We start from the raw sequence: 21,902 nt of genomic DNA, 5'->3' as shown, positions 1-21,902 counted from the left end.
CAGAGGGTGGTGGGTGCCTGGAATTCACTGCTGGGGGAGGTAGTGGAAGCAGATACATTAGTGAGTTTTAAGGGGCGTCTGGACAAATACATGAATAGGTTGGGAATAGAGGAATATGGTCCCCGGAAGGATAGAGGGTTTTAGTTCAGTCGGGCAGCATGGCCGGTCCAGGCCTGGAGGGCCGAAGGGCCTGCTCCTGTGCTGTAATTGTCTTTGTTCTTTGTTCTTGTTATTTAAACACTGTGTCTCTAACTTACCTGGAGCAGTGTGACAGAGCCACTCTTACTGTTGGACAAGTGATAGTGATAACACTGTGTGGAGGGATTGTTCGAGACTCTCTGTGTAGTAATATTGAAACGGGTCACTGGGATTTTCTCTGCTCCGTGTTTTCAACAGAATTCTATTTCTCCTTCGTCTTCTCCAAGGTAATTGTGACTCTCTCTCTTTCATTCTCCCATTCACTCTCCCTCTGTTTCCCTATTTCTCCCTCTCCTTTTCTCTTTTTCTCTCTGTCCTTTGATAATTCTATTGTTCTTGCTGTCTGTTCCATGTTCTCTCTCCATTTCTTTCTTTCTCCTGTTTCTGTTTCTCTCTCTTCCCTGAACTCTCCCTATTCTCTTCCCCCTCTCTTGCTATCTCACTCTTGTTGGTTCCTTCTTTCTTTCTGTCTTCATCTATATCTCTCTATCTTTCTCTTCCTTTCTGTGTGTTTTCCTCTCTCTGTTGCACTCTCTCTGCATATCTTCCTTGCTCACGTTTCTCATCTGCTCCATTTATATCTCTCTCTCTCTATTTCTCCCTATCCACATCTCTCCCTCTTTTTTCGCACACACTTTCACCTCTTTCTGTATCTCCTCCTGTCTCTCTTTCTGTTCTTCTCTTTCTCTCTCTTTCTCGGTGTTGGATCCAGAGCCTCCGGTGAAAATCATCGACAGTTCCCCTGCGATGAAGAGCGTGCTGACCGGTGGTGATGTTGTCCTCTGGTGTGAGCTCTCACGGTCCAAAGTGGAGGTGAGATGGTACAAGGATGGGGTGGAGGTGGAGAGGAGCAAGAAGTTCATGATGGAGGTGGATGGAGCGCGGAGGAGGCTGACAATCCGCTCGGTTACGATGGAGGATCGAGGGATGTACGTGTGCGATGCCGTGGATGACTCGGTCAAGTTTGAAGTGACCGTCTCCGGTGAGTCCCTGGTCAACTGCACACAAGCTTCATATTTCACTTCCTAGACCTGGGTCGCTGACCTCACACTTCAGAGGTCATGTCCCAGAGGTCACACCCCAGAGGTCACACCCCAGAGGTAACGTAACATAAAGTCACCATAATCCCAGATGACCATTGATGTTCTCCTCTTTGAGGCAGAGAGCTGCCTGGTGGTGATTTAACCTGAGGATCACCACAACTCAGGCGAGGGGCAAGCTTGCAAAGGTGGGACCTTCATGAGTAACCTCAGCCGGTACAGGAATTGAACCCACGCTGTTGGTGTCGCTCTGAATCCGCTGTCTAGCCAACTGAGCTAAATTGACCCCAAAGGACACACTCCAAATGTCACATTCCGAACACGATGACCATGAAATCCTCTGGGATTCTCCCGGTCTGTGTGCAACCTCCAGAACAATGGTTACTTTCTGCCACTGACATCATTGTCCCCGGGATTCCCACTGGTTTCACTGAGTTACGACGGGAGACAGCCAGCAGAATGTCAGGGCCGAGTGGTCACACTCTGTGGCAGTGTTGGGTGACCCATGCCAGTGAGTGGGCCGTAGGAGTGGCCTCGGTCAGTGTTGTGAGCAATCAGCAGGCGCGCCTCACTTCACCTACCCTTGCTTTTCATGCCAGTCATTTCAGTAGGAAAAAGGCTGCGTGGACGGGAGTCTGCGGAATGTGACAACCCTGCGCGTGGGGAACAGTCAACAAAGTGTCTGGTGGGTCGGACGGACTTGTAATCCAGGTGGGCCGCATGTGGCTCCAGGCCACAGGTTGTCCGTCGCTGCCGTGTGATCTCGAACCTTGTTACAGAGGCTAAACGACCTGAGAAAAGCCGTCACTGTTCATTGGTTTATAATTCCCGCTGCAGCTTTTTTGCTGTAATTATAATTCACTCTTTCATTCACTCTCACTCTCACTTCATATTTACTACCTTTATCTCTCCCTTTTTCCCTCCATCTTTCTTTCTTGCTCCATGTTTTCTTGCCTCTCCCTCTTTCTCTCTTCCTCAACCTCATTTTTTTTTTCTGTCTCTCTCTGCCTCTCCGTATCTACCTGTCTTCCTTTGCTTGTTTTTCTCTCGCTTTCTCATTCTGTTTCTCTCCCCTTCTCCCTGATTCCTTTTACCCTCTTGCTCACTGCCTCTCTCTCTCTCTCTCTCTTTCATCCTGTCTGTCTCATTCTATCCCTCCTTCTTTCTATCCTCTCTCCCTCTACCTCTATTTTCTCCTCTCCCTCGTGTTCTTTCTTTCTCTGCCTTGCTCCAACTCTTCCACCAACTCTCTCTTTCTCGTTCACCCTCTCTCCCTCTCTCTCGCTCTTTCTCTCACGATCCAGAGCCTCCTGTGAAAATCGTCAACAGTTCCCCGGCGGTGAAGAGCGTGCTGACCGGTGGTGAGCTTGTCCTCTCGTGTGAGCTCTCGCGGCCCGAGGTGGAGGTGAGATGGTACAAGGATGGGGTGGAGGTAGAGAGGAGTGAGAGGTCCGTGATGGAGGTGGACGGAGCGTGGAGGAGGCTGACTATTCGCCCGGTTACGATGGAGGACCGAGGGACGTACGTGAGCGATGCAGTGGACGACTCAACCAAGTTTGAAGTGACCGTCTCCGGTAAGTCCCCAGTCGAGTTGCAAAGATAATTCATATTTCACCTCCCTCGTCCCAGGTCGTTGGGGCCAACAATTCCTCAGCTGACTCATCTTGTGGGGTCTTGCTTCGATCCAGTTTCCAGACAGGACAAAGACTGGACATCAAAAGGTCAGGAAAGGGATTAATTAGCAGTGACTGTATAAAAGAATAAAAGAAACCTTCATCTATATAGCACCACTCATGTGGATCTCCCAAAATTGGTTGCAGCCAATGAAATACATTTAAAGTTTAGTCACTGTTGTAACATAGGAAAGATAGCAGCCAATCTGTGCACAGGAAGATCCCACAGGTAGCAGTGTGATAACGACCAGCTTCAGAACACTGGGGAGAACTCCCCTGCTCATCCTTCAAATCTTTTACATCCACCCGACAGGTCAGACTGGGGCCTCAGTTTATTGCCTTATGTGAAAGACGGCACCTCTGACAGTGCAGCACTCCCTCAGTACTGCACTGGGAGTGCCAGCCTGGGTTTCTGTGCTCAAGTCTCTGGAGTGGGTCTTGAACCCACAACCTTCTGACATTGGGTGGGATTTTCTGGCCGTGCTCGACCCAAAGCCGGAAATCCCCCCCTCCCCTCCGGGCCAACGGACCTGGCTACGATTCCCGTGGTGGGCGGGAGGGGAACATTCCGCCCTCAGAGTTTGATGTGATGACCACTTTCTGGCCCTGCTGATGCGAGCGGGAAGAACGGCCTCTGTCAACCCCTCTCACCACTTTTGTTGGTTTGGGGCCGTATCCCAGTTCACCCTGCCCCCTTTCCAATTCCTGCAAGGTTCACCCCCAAGTCGTATTCATCCCAATCTTCACCCTACTCTCAGCCCATGTTGTCCCAGTGAAGCCCCGATCCACAATATTCCTCTACATTTGGTGATTGTTTGGGAATATTGTCCTACTGGGATTCTGTTGAGCTATGATCCCACGCCCTTCCATTTCTCCGTGGCGTCTGATAGTGACTCGTTGATCCAGATCAAGCCGGCTCCATGCTATCCCCGTGTGCGTTCCCGCACAAGCACCATCTCCAAGTTGTTGTTGTTGAGTTGCCGCTGAACCAACAACCCGCTGCTTCTATCTGCAGAGCCACCGGTTAAGATCATCCGATTGGCTGACGGGCAGACAGACCGCAAGTACCTGACCTCCGAGGACATTGCGCTCGAGTGTGAACTGTCTCGCTCGGACAGTGTGGCCAAATGGTACAAGGACGGTGAAAAGCTGGTGGGAAACGAGAGGATATCCGTCGGGAAGGAGGGAACGGTGCGGTCACTGCGGATACTGGACGCTCGGACAACAGACTCGGGGGAGTACCTGTGTGATGTCCAGGATGACAGCATTATATTTCAAGTCTCTGTGGAAGGTAACATATCTCAGCCTCAGCTCCCTCACTGAAACAACACAGTTTAACTATGACAAATGAATTAGCTTAACGTTTAACAATTGAACAATATTTAAACATGACAAGATACAATTCTTAACTGCTAACCTATCTCTATTAGAAATATTCCTCTTAATCCCTTCTTCAAAATCAGTCGGCACACCCTCAGGCCTACCTGTTTGTACTTATTAACAGCCTTAGAGCTTCTTGAACACTCCTGGAGAGAGACACTTGTCTCCTGACAGCCCCGACCAGCAGCCTCCAGAGAGAGAAAGAGAGACACTTCTTGCTTCTTTCAGATCCAGACAAACATTGACTACTTTTTCCCTGTAAGCTTAGCTCCGCCCATTAACACACGACTGCCTCTGTCATAGAATCATTGAATCCTACAGTACAGGAAGAGGCCATTCGGCCCATCGAGCCTGCACCGACCACAGTCCCACCCACGCTCTATCCCCGTAACCCCACTTATTTACCCTGCTAGTCCCACTGGCACTAAGGGGCAATTTAACATAGAACATGGAAAAACTACAGCACAAACAGGCCCTTCAGCCCACAAGTTGCGCTGGTCATGTCCCTACCTACCTAGGCCTATATATAGGCTTACCTATAACCCTCAATCCTATTAAGTCCCATGTACTCATCCAGAAGTCTCTTAAAAGACCCCATCGAGTTTGCCTCCACCACCATTGACGGCAGCCGATTTCACTCACCCACCACCCTCTGAGTGAAAAACTTACCCCTGACATCTCCTCTGTACCTACTCCCCAGCACCTTAAACCTGTGTCCTCTCGTAGCAGCCATTTCAGCCCTGGGAAAAAGCCTCTGAGAATCCACCCGATCTATACCTCTCAACATCTTGTACACCTCTATCAGGTCACCTCTCATCCTTCGTCTCTCCAAGGAGAATTTAGCATGGCCAATCCACCTAACCTGCACATCTTTGGACTGTGGGAGGAAACCAGAGCACCCGGAGGAAATCCACGCAGACACGTGGAGAATGTGCAAACTGCACTCAGACTGTGACCCAAACCGGGAATCGAACTTGGGTCCCTGGCACTGTGAGGCAACAGTGCTAACCACTGTACCACTGTGCTGCCCATGTCAATTAACCTAATCAAAACCTGACTCTGAAACCCCAGGGGAAAAACCAAATAAACAAAAAGGCATGAAGTCAGATTAAAACAACCACACCTCTGGCTAAAAATCAATCACTAGCCTCATTCTCATTGTGTCAGCTGCCTGATGCAGACAAATCGGCACCGTGTAAAACAGCTGAATTCAAAACATACCCCTCGCAATGACATGAATACAATTCTTAAAGGAACAATATCATCCCATTGGAGGAATAGAAGTTCACGCCAATTGAATATTGGGAAGGAAGAAGACCCTACATTTCAGACCCCACTGACTCCATCCCACTCCCTGGTGACTATGCAATATTAAACCAGATCATTCTCAACCTCATGGCCCTGTGTGGCCCTGAGTTGAACTTGCAAACCGTTCCAGTTTCAATCACTGGGACCATTGATTTCAATCTCTCTTACATCAGCCATCCCCACTCCTGCTTTAGCCCATCTGTGTCTGAGACCCTCACTGTGTCAGTGTTACCCACACACGTGACATTCCAATGTTCTCATGGCTCCTGTCTCCACACTCCAGATACTGTAACTCAAACACATTTCTGTTGCTGGAATCGTAACCTGCACCAATCCCCATTCACCCATTACTCCACATCCTCACTGTCCCCCGACAAGGTAACACTTGGATTTCATAGAATCAAAGAATCTACAGCGCAGAGACAGGCCCTTCGGCCCAAACTGGTCCATGCCGACCAAAATGCCCATCTAAGCTAACCCCATTTACCTGCATTTGGCCCCTAAGCCTCTAAACCTTTCCTATCCATGTATCTGTCCAAATGCCTTTTAAATGTTGTCAATGTCGCTGCCTCAACCCCTTCCTCCGACAACTCATTCCACACACGTCCCACCCTCTGTGTAAAAACGTTGCTCCTCAGGTTCCCATTAATTCTTTCCCCTCTTAACTTAAACCAATGCCCTCGAGTTCTCGATTCTCCAACCCTGGGAAAAAGACTAAGTGCATTCAGCCTATCCATGCCTCTCAAGATCTTATACACCTCTATGGGATCAGCCCTCAGTCTCCTATGCTCCAAATTAAAAAGTCCTACCCTGTCCAATCTCTCCCTACAACTCAGTCCCTTGAGTCCTGGCAACATCCTTGTAAAATTAATAATTTTCACTCTTGTTTTTCTATCCCTCCTTGCCACTGCCCCCCCTCCCCTCGCCCCCCCCCGCGCCCCCCCCCCACCCCCCCCCCACCCCCCACCCCCCCCCCCCCACCCCCCACCCCCCCCCCCCTCCCCACCCCCCACCCCACATCTCTGCACTCGGTTCCAGCCCCACAAACTTCCGACATCTCAATGCTCCACTAATTCTGCTCATCCTCTTTGTTCTTTGTAATCCCTGAATACAGTTGCTCCACCATTGGCGGCCGTGCCTTCAGCTGCCAGGGCCCCGAGCCCTGGAACTCCCTCCAAAAACCTCTCCAACTTTCTCCCTTAAAATGCTTCTTAAAAACTACTTGTTGACCCGTCAACTTCTCGGTCGCTAATGAACATCATTGGGAAATTCAGGAGAAATTTACCCAGAGAGTGGTGAGAATGTGGAATGGACGACACGGCGGCACAATGGTTAGCACTGCTGCCTCATGGGTCCAAGAACCCGGTTCGATTCGCGGCTTGGGTGTATAAGTCTGTGTGGAGTTTGCACATTCTCCTTGTGTCTGCGTGGGTTTCCTCCGGGTGCTCCGGTTTCCTCCCAAAGTCCAAAGATGTTTGGGTTCGGGTGCATTGACCATGCTAAATTGCCAGCACCCGGAGGAAACCCACGCAGACACAGGCAGAATGTGCAAACTCCACACAGACAGTGACCTGAGGCCGGAATCGAACCCGGGTCCCTGGCGCTGTGAGGCAGCAGTGCTAACCACTGTGCTACCGTGTCGCCCCTCCAGAGGGAGTGAATGAGTTGAACAGACAGATACATTGAGGAGGATAGAAGGTGATGAGGGAAGGGTCAGATAAAGAGGGTGACAGGTGGTTGGTGGTTAACACCAACCCATTCCCCTTGGACTGAAGGAACTGTTTCTGGATTGTAAAACCCTGTGCACTGGTATGCAAACATTTTTGTCGCCTGTCTGAACACCTCCACAATGACAATGAGCGGCACGGTAGCACAGTGGTTAGCACTGCTGCCTCACAGCGCCAGGGACCCGGGTTCAATTCCCAGCTTTGGTCACTGTCTGTGTGGAGTTTGCACATTCTCCCCGTGTCTGCGTTGGTTCCCTCCGGGTGCTCCAGTTTCCTCCCACAGTCCGAAAGACGTGGTGGTTAGGTGGATTGGCTAAATTGCCCCTTAGTGTCAGGGGGATTAGCAAGGGTAAATGCATGGGGTTATGGGGATAGGGACTGAGAGGGATTGTGGTCAGTGCAGACTCGATGAGCCGAATGGCCTCCTTCTGCACTGTGGGATTCTATGATCGATGACAAAGTGTCAATTTGTGTTTGATTGGGACGGTTTTAGAATGTTAAAGGTGCTATATAAATGCAAGTTGTTATTGTTGAGTTGCCGTTGAACCAACAACTTGCTGCTTCTATCTGCAGAGCCACCGGTTAAGATCATCCGATTGGCTGACGGGCAGACAGACCGCAAGTACCTGACCTCCGAGGACATTGCGCTCGAGTGTGAACTGTCTCGCTCGGACAGTGTGGCCAAATGGTACAAGGACGGGGAAAAGCTGGTGGGAAACGAGAGGATATCCGTCGGGAAGGAGGGAACGGTGCGGTCACTGCGGATACTGGACGCTCGGACAACAGACTCGGGGGAGTACCTGTGTGATGTCCAGGACGACAGCGTTATATTCCGAGTCTCTGTAGAAGGTAACATATCTCAGCCTCAGCTCCCTCACTGAACCTCTCCCGGACTCTCACCCCATCGCTGGGGGGTGAGGGGGGGGGGGGACGGGGGGGACATGTGGGGTCACTAAGATCCCCCGCTGGCTGAGGCTATAAATAGGCCCCCCGCTGTGATGCTGAGCTATATCGCACAGGCAGGAACTCCAGCCTCTGCACCTGTCACTGATGGAACAGCAGGGAAGCTCTGATGTTCCCGACTGACTGACACACGCTCTTCATTCCTGCAAACCACCGTCCCACCGCCAACCTCCCCCCTCGTCCTTCTCCAGCTGTCTGCAGTCTTTGATCCACTTTGGGCCTCACCATCCTCCCCTGACACCCTCTCCACTGTCATCCAGCTGGGCGGAACTGCTCTCACCCAGTCCCATTCTTATCATAGAATCCCTACAGTGCAGAAGGAGGCCATTCGGCCCATCGAGTCTGTACCGACCACAATCCCTCCCAGGCCCTATTCCCATAACCCCACATATTTATCCTGCTAATCCCATGACACTAGGGTCAATTTAGCCTGGCCAATCAACCTAACCCGCACATCTTTGGACTGTGGGAGGAAACCGGAGCAGCCGGAGGAAACCCATGCAGACACGGGGAGAATGTGCAAACTCCACACAGACAGTCACCCGAGGCCGGAATTGAACCTGGGTCCCTGGCGCTGTGAGGCAGCAGTGCTAACCACTGTCGCCGTGTCGCCCCTGCCTCGCCTTATCCAATTTACTGCCTTGCCTCATCCAATCACAGCCAGAGGATCACCATCAATGGCGTCGCTTCCTGCTCCTGCACCGTTACCTCTGGTATCCCCCGAGGGTCTATCCTTGTCCCCTCCTATTTCTCATCTACATGCTGCCCCCCCCCCCCCTCCCTCCCCCCCGCACCCTCTCAGTGAGATAATGTGAAAACACGTCGTTAGTTTTCACAGGTACACTGACCAACCCCAGTTCCACCTCCCCACCACCTCTCTCGAGTGTTCCTGAGATTAATGACACTCTTTAAAACCTTCGACAAAGCTTCTGGTTGCCTGTCCTGGATCACCATCTGTCAATCCATGTCAGAGTTTGAAGCCCTCCAGTATGCTTGACCAGGGCCATTGTGATCTCCTGGACTCGTTTCGATCGCCTCAGGGGGTCGGAGAGGAATTTCCCAGATTTTTTTTCCCCCATATTGGCCCTGGGGTTTTTCACTCTGGGTTTTCGCCTCTCCCTGGAGATCACATGGTCTGGAATGGGGGGGTGGGGGTGAGTTAATAGGTTGTAATGAACAAAGCATCGTAGCTGTGGGGGACAGCTCGGTGGATAGGATATTGGTATGTAGATAGGCTGGAAAATTGGGCGGGGATCCTGGATTCAGGATTCAATCCTGGACCGGGGAGCGGCGCGGGCTTGGAGGGCCGAAGGGCCTGTTCCTGTGCTGTATTGTTCTTTGTTCTTTGTTCTATATTAAAGGTGCTATATAAATTCACATTGCTGTTGTTGTTTAGCTCTGGCAGTGATGGTGAGACACTCTGATAGCCTGAGTGGCCGCCACAGCAGATTCCAATCTCTCCTTCCCGACTTCTTAAAAATATCTGGGATTAAGAATCTACTGGTGACCATGAAACCATTGCCGATTGTCGGAAAAATCCATCTGGTTCACTAATGCCCTTTAGGGAAGGAAATCTGCCGTCCTTACCCGGTCTGGCCTACATGTGACTCCAGAGCCACAGCAATGTGGTTGACACTCAACTGCCCTCGGACAACTAGGGATGGGCAATAAATTCTTCGGGAAAAAGATACAAAAGTCTGAGGTCACGTACCAACCGACTCAAGAACAGCTTCTTCCCTGCTGCTGTCAGACTTTTGAATGGACCTACCTCGCATTAAGTTGATCTTTCTCTACACCCTAGCTATGACTGTAACACTACATTCTGCACCCTCTCCTTTCCTTCTCTCTGAACGGTATGCTTTGTCTGTATAACGCACAAGAAACAATACTTTTCACTGTATGCTAATATATGTGACGATAATAAATCAACTCAAAAATGCCCATGTCCCAGGAATGGATAAATAGAAACTAACTCTGCAGCTTTCCTTGCAGACGCTCCAGTGACGATTGTAGGGAGCTCCCAGATCTCAGAAGACCGCAGCTTCACTGAGTCTGAGACCATCGCGATGACCTGCCAGCTCTCCCGCTCCGACGTGCAGGTTCGCTGGTATCGGGATGGGACGGAGCTCCGGCCCAGTGAGAAGATCCGGATTGAGTCGCGGGGTCAGATGCGGGAGCTGATGATCTTCGACTCGGAGCCCGGAGATTCCGGCCAATACGTGTGTGATGCGGGATCCGACAAACTGACCTTCAAAGTGACTGTCGCAGGTATCAGTAAACGTGGTGTAGCAACAGCTGACCACAAACACTCCGCCTGTGTTACACCCCTCACACCAACACACACCCTGCCTGCGTTACACCCCTCACACCAACACACACCCCCCCCGCCTGCGTTACACCCCTCACACCAACACACACCCTGCCTGCGTTACACCCCTCACACCAACACACACCCCCCCCGCCTGCGTTACACCCCTCACGCCAACACACACCCTGCCTGCGTTACACCCCTCACGCCAACACACACCCCCCCCGCCTGCGTTACACCCCTCACGCCAACACACACCCCCCCCGCCTGCGTTACACCCCTCACACCAACACACACCCTGCCTGCGTTACACCCCTCACGCCAACACACACCCCCCCGCCTGCGTTACACCCCTCACGCCAACACACACCCCCCCCGCCTGCGTTACACCCCTCACGCCAACACACACCCTGCCTGCGTTACACCCCTCACGCCAACACACACCCTGCCTGCGTTACACCCCTCACGCCAACACACACCCCCCCCGCCTGCGTTACACCCCTCACGCCAACACACACCCCCCCCGCCTGCGTTACACCCCTCACACCAACACACACCCTGCCTGCGTTACACCCCTCACGCCAACACACACCCCCCCCGCCTGCGTTACACCCCTCACGCCAACACACACCCCCCCCGCCTGCGTTACACCCCTCACACCAACACACACCCTGCCTGCGTTACACCCCTCACGCCAACACACACCCCCCCCGCCTGCGTTACACCCCTCACGCCAACACACACCCCCCCCGCCTGCGTTACACCCCTCACGCCAACACACACCCTGCCTGCGTTACACCCCTCACGCCAACACACACCCCCCCCGCCTGCGTTACACCCCTCACGCCAACACACACACCCCGCCTGCGTTACACCCCTCACACCAACACACACACCCCCCGCCTGCGTTACACCCCTCACGCCAACACACACCCTGCCTGCGTTACACCCCTCACGCCAACACACACCCCCCCCGCCTGCGTTACACCCCTCACGCCAACACACACCCTGCCTGCGTTACACCCCTCACGCCAACACACACCCCCCCCGCCTGCGTTACACCCCTCACGCCAACACACACCCCCCCCGCCTGCGTTACACCCCTCACGCCAACACACACACCCCGCCTGCGTTACACCCCTCACGCCAACACACCCCCCCCGCCTGCGTTACACCCCTCACACCAACACACACCCTGCCTGCGTTACACCCCTCACGCCAACACACACCCCCCCCGCCTGCGTTACACCCCTCACGCCAACACACACCCCCCCCGCCTGCGTTACACCCCTCACGCCAACACACACACCCCGCCTGCGTTACACCCCTCACACCAACACACACCCTGCCTGCGTTACACCCCTCACGCCAACACACCCCCCCGCCTGCGTTACACCCCTCACACCAACACACACCCTGCCTGCGTTACACCCCTCACGCCAACACACACCCCCCCCGCCTGCGTTACACCCCTCACGCCAACACACACCCTGCCTGCGTTACACCCCTCACACCAACACACACCCCGCCTGTGTTACACCCCTCACACCAACACACACCCCGCCTGCGTTACACCCCTCACACCAACACACACCCCGCCTGCGTTACACCCCTCACACCAACACACGCCCCGCCTGTGTTACACCCCTCACACCAACACACACCCCGCCTGCGTTACACCCCTCACACCAACACACACCCCCCCGCCTGCGTTACACCCCTCACACCAACACACACCCCGCCTGCGTTACACCCCTCACACCAACACACACCCCCCCGCCTGCGTTACACCCCTCACACCAACACACACCCCGCCTGCGTTACACCCCTCACACCAACACACACCCCCCCCGCCTGCGTTACACCCCTCACACCAACACACCCCCCCGCCTGCGTTACACCCCTCACACCAACACACACCCCCCCGCCTGCGTTACACCCCTCACACCAACACACACCCCCCCGGCTGCGTTACACCCCTCACACCAACACACACCCTGCCTGCGTTACACCCCTCACACCAACACACACCCCCCCGCCTGCGTTACACCCCTCACACCAACACACACCCCGCCTGCGTTACACCCCTCACACCAACACACACCCCGCCTGCGTTACACCCCTCACACCAACACACACCCCCCCGCCTGCGTTACACCCCTCACACCAACACACACCCTGCCTGCGTTACACCCCTCACACCAACACACACCCCCCCGCCTGCGTTACACCCCTCACACCAACACACACCCTGCCTGCGTTACACCCCTCACGCCAACACACACCCTGCCTGCGTTACACCCCTCACACCAACACACACCCTGCCTGCGTTACACCCCTCACACCAACACACACCCCGCCTGCGTTACACCCCTCACACCAACACACACCCCGCCTGCGTTACACCCCTCACACCAACACACGCCCCGGCTGCGTTACACCCCTCACACCAACACACACCCCGCCTGCGTTACACCCCTCACACCAACACACACCCCGCCTGCGTTACACCCCTCACACCAACACACATCCTTACCCCAGCCTCTGAGCTTTGTGCAAAAGTCACGAGGAAGCGTCAGCTTGCTGTTTGACCATGGGGGGCCTCACTGTTCCAATTATTTCTTCATTGGGTGTCCAAAGGCATGTCCCTTGCCCTCCCTGGGCCAGATCCCACACTGCAATGTCTCTCCCCCTTCTTAGCAGAGGTGAGACTGCTGGACAGGGAGATGTATGAAACATAGAAACATAGCAGATAGGAGCAGGAGGAGGCCATTCAGCCCTTCGAACCTGCTCCACCATTCATCACCATCATGGCTGATCGTCCAACGCAATAGCCTAACCCTGCTTTCTCCCCATAACCTTTGATCCCGTTCGCCCCAAGTGCTATATCCAGCCGCCTCTTGAATATATTCAATGTTTTGGCATCAACTACTTCCTGTGGTAATGAATTCCACAGGCTCACCACTCTTTGGGTGAAGAAATGTCTTCTTATCTCCGTCCTAAATGGTCCACCCTGAATCCTCAGACTGTGACCCCTGGTTCTGGACTCCCCCCACCATCGGGAACATCCTCCCTGCATCTACCCTGTCTAGTCCTGTTAGAATTTTATAAGTCTCTGTGAGATCCCCCCTCATTTGTCTGAACTCCAGCGAAAACAATCCTAACTTAGTCAATCTCTCCTCATACATCAGTCCCACCATCCCCGGAATCAGCCTGGTAAACCTTCGCTGCACTCCTTCGAGAGTGTGTATGGCGACCCTTCAGACACGATCCATCTTGGGTCTCCAGATGAAGTTGAAGATGGCTCGGGTGATTGCTGCAGGATTGGGGTGTGCCCTGGGAGTGCCAGCCTAGATTACTTGTCCAAGCCTCTGGACTTGAAAAGGAGACGGGGGACTCTCTGCTCTCATCTGCCACTGTCCACCTTAACCTTCCCCCAGACCGCTACATCCACCCCACCCCATGTAAACCAAGCAGATCTCTCAAATTCTTCCCCAATCACAACAGGTGTCCATCCCACTGTTTTCTAAAACCATCAAATCACTTCTTCAGCACCAGCCTATCAGAAGTGAATGTCACCCAAGCAAGTGCCAAAAAATGACTAGGAGCCAATCACAAAGCCCGGGGCTCACGATCACTGACCAATCAGGGAGGCAGGCCCAGGGTTCAGTAGCACTGGCCAATCACTGAAGGCAAGCGTTGACTTCTGCCCAGATGCTGTGCATTGTGGGTCCATGTTGCTAAGGGGATGGACTGAGACCTGTTGCCAGGGGAACAGCTGAAACCTCTGATGGGATTCCGGGGATGGGATGGGATGTCCTTTGGGCCAGGTCCTGACCAGTTCCGGACTTTAGCAGACAGAGCATCCAGTGAGATGGGTTGGTGGCCTGATAGGTTCCCAGGAGTTGTCCACCTTGAGCCTGTTTAAAGTCTCTCAGCGAGACCTTTCTCTCGATAATCACAGTCACTCTGAGGCCCAACGCTGAAGCTATTTTGATGGTAACCCAGTCAGAGCGTAACCTAATCCCCAAAGACCAAATTAGACCGGGTCACCGAGGGTTTAGACCACTGGGACTTTGATCATAAACAACAGGTGACTTTGGTTTAGATTTTAAGTTAACCCCCCAACATTAACCTTAGAGATTGCGTCTACATATGGTGGAGAGAGAGAGAGAGAGAGACAGAAACAGAGAGAAAGAGAATGAGAGAGAGAGAAATATAGCGAACAAGAGACAGAGAGAGAAAGAGTGAGAGACACAGAAATAGAGAGGCAAGAGCGAGATAGAGACAGAGAGAGAGAAGGAAACATAGAGAACAACAGACAGAGAGAGAGACCAGAGAGCGAGAGAGACACCACAGAGAGAGAGAGAGATAGAGAACAAGAGACAGAGAGAAAGAAACAGACAGAAAGAATGAGAGACACAGAGAGAGAAAGAAAGAGACAAGAGAGAGGCAGAGACAGAGAGAGAGAAACTTATAGAATAAGCGACACAGAGAGAGAGGCACCTGAGAGAGAGAGAGAGAGACCAGAGAGAGAGAGAGAGACATAGAGAACAAGAGACAGAGAGAGAAAAAAACAGACAGAAACAGAAAGAGAAACAGAGAGAGAGAGAAAGACAAAAACATAGAGAACAAGAGACAGAGAGACAGAAACAGAGAGAGTCACAGAGTTATACAGCGCAGGAAAGACCCTTCAGCCCATCAACTCTGCACTGACAATAACGACCACTAAAGCAGCGCTAACCCCACTTTCCAGCACTTGTCCCAGATCCTTGAACATTATGATATTTCAGGTGTTCATCCAAATACACGAAAATGGCTGGACTTGCAGATAGTGAGGAACATTGTCAGAGGCTACAGAAGGATATAGATAGGCTGGAAATTTGGGCAAAGAAATGACAGATGGAGTTCAATCCAGATAAATGCGAAGTGATGCATTTTGGTAGAACTAACGTAGGAGGGAGCTATATGATAAATGGCAGAACCATAAAGGGTGTGGATACGCAGAGGGACCTGGGTGTGCAAGTCCACAGATCCTTGAAGGTGACGTCACAGGTGGAGAAGGTAGTGAAGAAGGCATATGGCATGCTTGCCTTTATAGGACGGGGCATAGAGTATAAAAGTTGGGGTCTGATATTGCAGTTGTATAGAACGTTGGTTCGGCCGCATTTGGAATACTGCGTCCAGTTCTGGTCGCCACACTACCAGAAGGACGTGGAGGCTTTAGAGAGAGTGCAGATGAGGTTTACCAGGATGTTGCCTGGTATGGAGGGGCTTGGTTATGAGAAGAGATTGGGTAAACTGGGGTTGTTCTCACTGGAAAGACGGAGGATGAGGGGTGACCTAATAGAGGTGTATAAAATTATGAAAGGCATAGATAGGGTGAACGGTGGGAAGCTTTTCCCCAGGTCGGTGGTGACGTTCACGAGGGGTCATAGGTTCAAGTGAAGCGGGGGAGGTTTAACACGGATATCAGAAGGACGTTTTTTGCACAGAGGGTGGTGGGGGCCTGGAATGCGCTGCCGGGCAAGGTGGTGGAGGCGGACACACTGGGAACGTTTAAGACTTATCTAGACAGCCACATGAACGGAGTGGGAATGGAGGGATACAAAAGAATGGTCTAGTTTGGACCAGGGAGCGGCGCGGGCTTGGAGGGCCAAAGGGCCTGTTCCTGTGCTGTATTGTTCTTTGTTCTTTGTACTTTCCCAGCCACCTTCCCAGCACAGATCGTGCTGCCTGAGGGAGCGACACTAACTGAGCCACCTGGAACTTTCAGAAGGGGAATTGGACAATTATTTAGAAAAGAAAAAACCATTTGCAGGGCTACGGGGAAAGAGCGGGGGAGTGGGACTGATCTGATAATTCTTTCAAAGAGACGGCACAGGCTCGATGGGCTGAATGGCCTTCTGTGCTGAGCGATTCTATGGAGCCATCACTTCGTTCACAGACAGGATGTGAGAAAGAGTTGGGTGGACACGTTAGGAGTTTAAAGCAAAGCGAATTCACAGAGGTTTGAGAAATAGACACAGGAAGTAGTTCAGATGTGAATGATCTGCAGCCGTGAGGAAACAAGAAACTTTCGTTAGCTTTTCCCAAAACCCCTCACGGTCACTGCGCGGGGAGTCCATGTTCTTGGCTGTTTCCAGGGGCTGTTAGGCATTAAACTCTCCTTACTGCTTCTGGACTGTTTAAAAAAATATACAGCCCGTTCTTAAAGTTACAAAGCCAGTGCTCAGAGTGGAGCGGGCAAACCAGAATCCATCTCTGTGCTTGCTCCAAAAACCAAATTCAAACTGAATCCATTTCATGGTCCCCACAAGAAAGACAAACAAGATCCAGGTTGACCGGATAAGGCATTGCACCCCATCTTGGGTTTGATCTGAAGCTTGTTGCCTCACAGCGCCAGGGACCCGGGTTCGATTCCGGCCTCGGGTCACTGTCTGTGTGGAGTTTCCACATTCTCCCCGTGTCTGCGTGGGTTTCCTCCGGGTGCTCCGGTTTCCTCCCACAGCCCAAAGATGTGTGGGTTTGGTGGATTGGCCATGCTAAATTGCCCCTTAGTGTTAGGGGGACGAGCTAGGGTAAATACTTGGGGTTATGGGGCTAGGGCCTGGGTGGGATTGTTGTTAGTGCGCGGTTGATGGGCCGAATGGCCTTCTTCTGCGGATTCTATGATTCATCTCAGCTAAAAGACTGAGAATTAACATCGAACTAAAGTGTAAGAATTCACCAAATGCAAAATATTAATTACAATAAGTCAAGGCAAGCTGACTTCTTCATCTGGATGTGTTTTGCCTGATCATCGTTTTCTATCGTTACACAGGGACCAGTCACACTGACAGCATGAAGCAATTCCGATAGTAACTCTTGTCCAGTAAGATCACTAGTCTTAGAGATAAAAACCTGAACATTCTTCACAAAGTTAGTTACAAATTATGCAACTGTTTTTCATGAACCACACCGAGGATCAGTGCTGAGGGAGTGCCGCACTGTCAGAGGGTCAGTACTGAGGGCGGCACGGTAGCACAGTGGTTAGCACTACTGCTTCACAGCTCCAAGGTCCCGGGTTCGATTCCCGGCTCGGGTCACTGTCTGTGTGGAGTTTGCACATTCTCCTCGTGTCTGCGTGGGTTTCCTCCGGGTGCTCCGGTTTCCTCCCACAGTCCAAAGATGTGCGGGTTAGGTTGATTGGCCAGGTTAAAAAATTGCCCCTTAGTGTCCTGGGATGTGTAGGTTAGAGGGATTAGTGGGTAAAAGTGGGGGTAGGGCCTGGGTGGGATTGTGGTCGGTGCAGACTCGATGGGCCGAATGGCCTCCTTCTGCACTGTAGGGTTTCTATGATTTCTATGATTTCTATGAGGGAGTGCCGCACTGTCAGAGGGTCAGTACTGAGGGAGCGCCGCACTGTCAGAGGGTCAGTACTGAGGGAGTGCTGCACTGTCAGAGGGTCAGTACTGAGGGAGTGCCGCACTGTCAGAGGGTCAGTGCTGAGGGAGTGCCGCACTGTCAGAGGGTCAGTACTGAGGGAGTGCTGCACTGTCAGAGGGTCAGTACTGAGGGAGTGCCGCACTGTCAGAGGGTCAGTACTGAGGGAGTGCTGCACTGTCAGAGGGTCAGTACTGAGGGAGTGCTGCACTGTCAGAGGGTCAGTACTGAGGGAGTGCTGCACTGTCAGAGGGTCAGTACTGAGGGAGTGCTGCACTGTCAGAGGGTCAGTACTGAGGGAGTGCTGCACTGTCAGTGGGTCAGTGCTGAGGGAGTGCCGCACTGTCAGAGGGTCAGTACTGAGGGAGTGCTGCACTGTCAGAGGGTCAGTACTGAGGGAGTGCTGCACTGTCAGAGGGTCAGTACTGAGGGAGTGCCGCACTGTCAGAGGGTCAGTACTGAGGGAGTGCTGCACTGTCAGAGGGTCAGTACTGAGGGAGTGCTGCACTGTCAGAGGGTCAGTACTGAGGGAGTGCCGCACTGTCAGAGGGTCAGTGCTGAGGGAGTGCCGTACTGTCAGAGGGTCAGTACTGAGGGAGTTAGATATCTACCCTCTCAGGTGGACAGAATATCTATTATTTGGAGTAAGAGCACAGGATCCCTTCCCTGTGGCTAATTACATTATCCCTCAGTGAACATTAATCGGAGAATGAGAGAGTGCAATGGGATATCCATCACGGCTAAAAGGTGTCCAGGTAAGATTTTCCTTTCTGTTCTCTCTACCAGAGGCTCCCGTGCTGTTTACAAACAAGGAGAAGCATCCGGAAGAGGTCCACGCCAATGAGAATGGCAAGGCCGTACTGGCAGCCATTGTCTCCAAGGAGCATGCCACTGTCTCCTGGTACAGGCACAAGGAGGAGGTGTCCGAGGGAGAACAGTACGAGATGAAGAGTGAGTCGCGAGTGCACAGTCTGATCATCAAGAATGTCCAGAAGGAAGATTGCGGATTCTACACCTGCCGCTCCACCGATGATGAGATGGTTTTCAACGTGAACATGGCTGGTAGGAGCGAGCGAAGTTTTGTGAAAGGAAAATCACAGTTTACCAATTTATTTGAGTTATTTCAGGAAGTAACATGTGCTGGGGATAGAGGGGAACCTGTGGATGTGCTGTACTTAGATTGCCAGAATGCATTGATGAGGTGCCACATCAAAGCTTATTGGGCAAAATAAAAGCTCATGGCGTAAGGGGCAATACTTTGGCGTGGTAGAAGATTGGCTGGCTGGCAAGAAACAGAGAGTAGGCATAAATGGGCTTTTTTTTCTGGTTGTTAGGATGTGATGAGTGGTGTGCCACAGGGATCAGTGCTGGAACCTCAACTGTTAACAATTTATATCAATGACCTGGTGAAAGGGATAGCTGGGTAGTTGTTAATTTTGATGATAATATAAAGATTCCTTCATTGTGACATGGGATCATTCTTAACCAACCCTCTTTGATCTTTACAGAACTCCCGCTCCTGTTTGTGCTGAAGTTGGAGGATTTGTGTGTTCAGAAGGATGGGTCGATCACCCTCTGGTGTGAGCTCAACAAGGCCAAGGGTGATGTTATGTGGCTGAAGGATGGCAAGGAGGTCCAGCCCAGTCGCAAGCACGTGGTCCGAGCAGAGGGCCGCCTCAGGTCCTTGACACTGACCAAAGTGACGCTTGAAGATCAGGGTGAATACTCCTGCGAGTCCAAGGATGACAGGACGTCAGCACAGGTGTCTGTGCGAGGTTTGTAATGCTGCGCATTTCGTTTGATCCTGCATCCGTTCTGAATCATTAAAGACCGTCCACATCCCCCTCTGTAACATGGTCCACCCTGGCACTGCTGCTGAAACCCTCACCGGCCCCCTGACTGCCTCCAGACTCCGATCCTGTCCTGACCGGTCTCCCATCTTCTACTTTCCATCAATCTGAACTCAGCCTGGGCCCTCACTCACACCATGTTCCATTGACCCACTACCCCCGTGCCCGCTGACCTTCACTGGCTCCTGCTCCGCCAACGCCTCGATTTGAAAACTCTCGCCTTTGTTATCAAATCCCACCGTGTCCTCCCCTCTCCCTCTCCCTAACCTCTGTAATCTCCTCCAGCTTCACAACCCTCAGAGATCTCCGCACTCCCCCAATTCCCACCTCTTGACCATTCCTGGTTTTAATCGCTCCATCATTGGCGGCCGTGCCTTCAGCTGCCTGGGCTCCCAGCGCTGGAATTCTCTTCCTAAACCTTTCCAACTCTCTACCGTCCATTAAGATGTTCCTGAAGATGTATCTCTTTGATCCAGTGTTTGATCAACTTCCCAGCATCTCTGTCCGTGGTCTGGTGCCAAGTTATGTTTTCCAAAGCTCCTGTGAAGCATTTTGGGACATTTTTGAAGGTTTTAAAAAAAAATCATTTGTCAGACATTGGCGTCGCTGGCTGGCCAGCATTTATTGCCCATCCCTAGTTGCCCTTGAGAAGGTGGTGATGAGCTGCTGCCTTCTTGAATCGCTGCAGTCCACGTTCTGTGGGTTGACCCACAATGTTGTTAGGGAGGGAATTCCAGGATTTTGACCCAGCGACTGTGAAGGAACGGCCGATATATTTCCAAGTCAGGATGGTGAGCGGCTTGAAGGGGAACCTCCAGGTGGTGGTGTCCCGGGTATCTGCTGCCCTTGTCCTTCCAGATGGAAGTGGCCGTGGGTTTGGAAGGTGCTGTTAATACACTATATAAATGCAAGTTGTTGTGACTTTTTTGCCACCTGGAAGCTGAACCGTTTGTGCCCCCTTGTTCCAGTTCCCCGGGTTGTGGAGTTTGTTTCTGATCTCCACAGCGTCACGGTGTTGGAGGGAGAAGATGCCAAGTTCAAGTGTATGGTGTCTCCGGAGGACGTGAGGCTGAACTGGCGAGTGAATGGTACCGAAATCCCGCCCGGCAGCGATAAATACGTGGCCTCGCGGAACGGGCTGTGCCACATGCTGCTGATACGCAGCTGCCAGCTGACAGAGGCCAGCAGGGTGACGGCGGAGGCAGAGGGAATGGTCTCCAGTGCCAACCTGCAGGTGCAAGGTAGGACATCAGATCTGCTCCCAGAGGGGAAGGGAAGGTTCAAAGTTAATCCGTATCTCTCATATCCAAACTGTTGTGTTGCACCCTGGGATGTTGAGACTGTGCTAAAGATACTAAAAACGTAAACTGTTGCTGCAGAGTGACATTCCCTCTGGACAATGGACTTCAGATAGGACAGGATTCTGAGAAAGGATGATTTACATTGGCCGGATTCTCACTCGGAATTCAGAAGGGTAACGAGTGATGCCGTTTGCTGTATTTGGGTTCACGGAATCACAGAATACTACAATGCAGAGGAGTCCCTTCACCCATTGAGTCTGCACTGACACATAGAGTCATAGAGGTTTACAGCATGGAAACAGGCCCTTCGGCCCAACTTGTCCATGCCGCTCCTTTTTTAAACCCCTAAGCTAGTCCCAGTTGCCTGCGTTTGGCCCATATCCCTCTATACCCATCTTACCCATGTAACTGTCTAAATGCTTTTTAAAAGACAAAATTGTACCCGCCTCTATTACTACCTCTGGCAGCTTATTCCAGACACTCACCACTGTGTGAAAACATTGCCCCTCTGGACCCTTTTGTATCTCTCCCCTCTCACCTTAAACCGATGCCCTCAAGTTTTAGACTCCTCTACCTTTGGGAAAAGATATTGACTGTCTAGCTGATCTGTGCCCCTCATTATTTTATAGACTCTATAAGATCACCCCTCAGCCTCCTATGCTCCAGAGAAAAAAGTCCTAGTCTATCCAGCCTCTCCATATAACTCAAACCATCAAATCCTGGTAACAC

At 52.1% G+C, this 21,902-nt stretch overlaps 1 protein-coding gene across 3 annotated transcripts in view; it reads left to right on the top strand.

The window, feature by feature from the left end:
• The window catches only part of LOC144503465 (obscurin-like protein 1), a 100,733-nt gene that overhangs the window by 51,149 nt on the left and 27,682 nt on the right, over positions 1-21,902 (top strand). For all 3 annotated transcript variants that reach the window (XM_078227796.1, XM_078227795.1, XM_078227797.1), the window contains 8 exons: positions 911-1,180; positions 2,543-2,812; positions 3,927-4,202; positions 7,900-8,175; positions 10,282-10,557; positions 18,809-19,084; positions 19,531-19,797; positions 20,841-21,113. In XM_078227796.1, the coding sequence (XP_078083922.1) occupies positions 911-1,180; positions 2,543-2,812; positions 3,927-4,202; positions 7,900-8,175; positions 10,282-10,557; positions 18,809-19,084; positions 19,531-19,797; positions 20,841-21,113 (2,184 nt within the window). The remainder of the gene's footprint in view (positions 1-910; positions 1,181-2,542; positions 2,813-3,926; positions 4,203-7,899; positions 8,176-10,281; positions 10,558-18,808; positions 19,085-19,530; positions 19,798-20,840; positions 21,114-21,902) is intronic.

This window comes from Mustelus asterias, chromosome 14, assembly GCF_964213995.1.
Source record: "Mustelus asterias chromosome 14, sMusAst1.hap1.1, whole genome shotgun sequence".
NCBI lineage: Eukaryota > Metazoa > Chordata > Chondrichthyes > Carcharhiniformes > Triakidae > Mustelus > Mustelus asterias.
The sequence above is the reverse complement of the archived record's forward strand: the minus strand, read 5'-3'. Positions and strand labels throughout refer to the sequence as shown.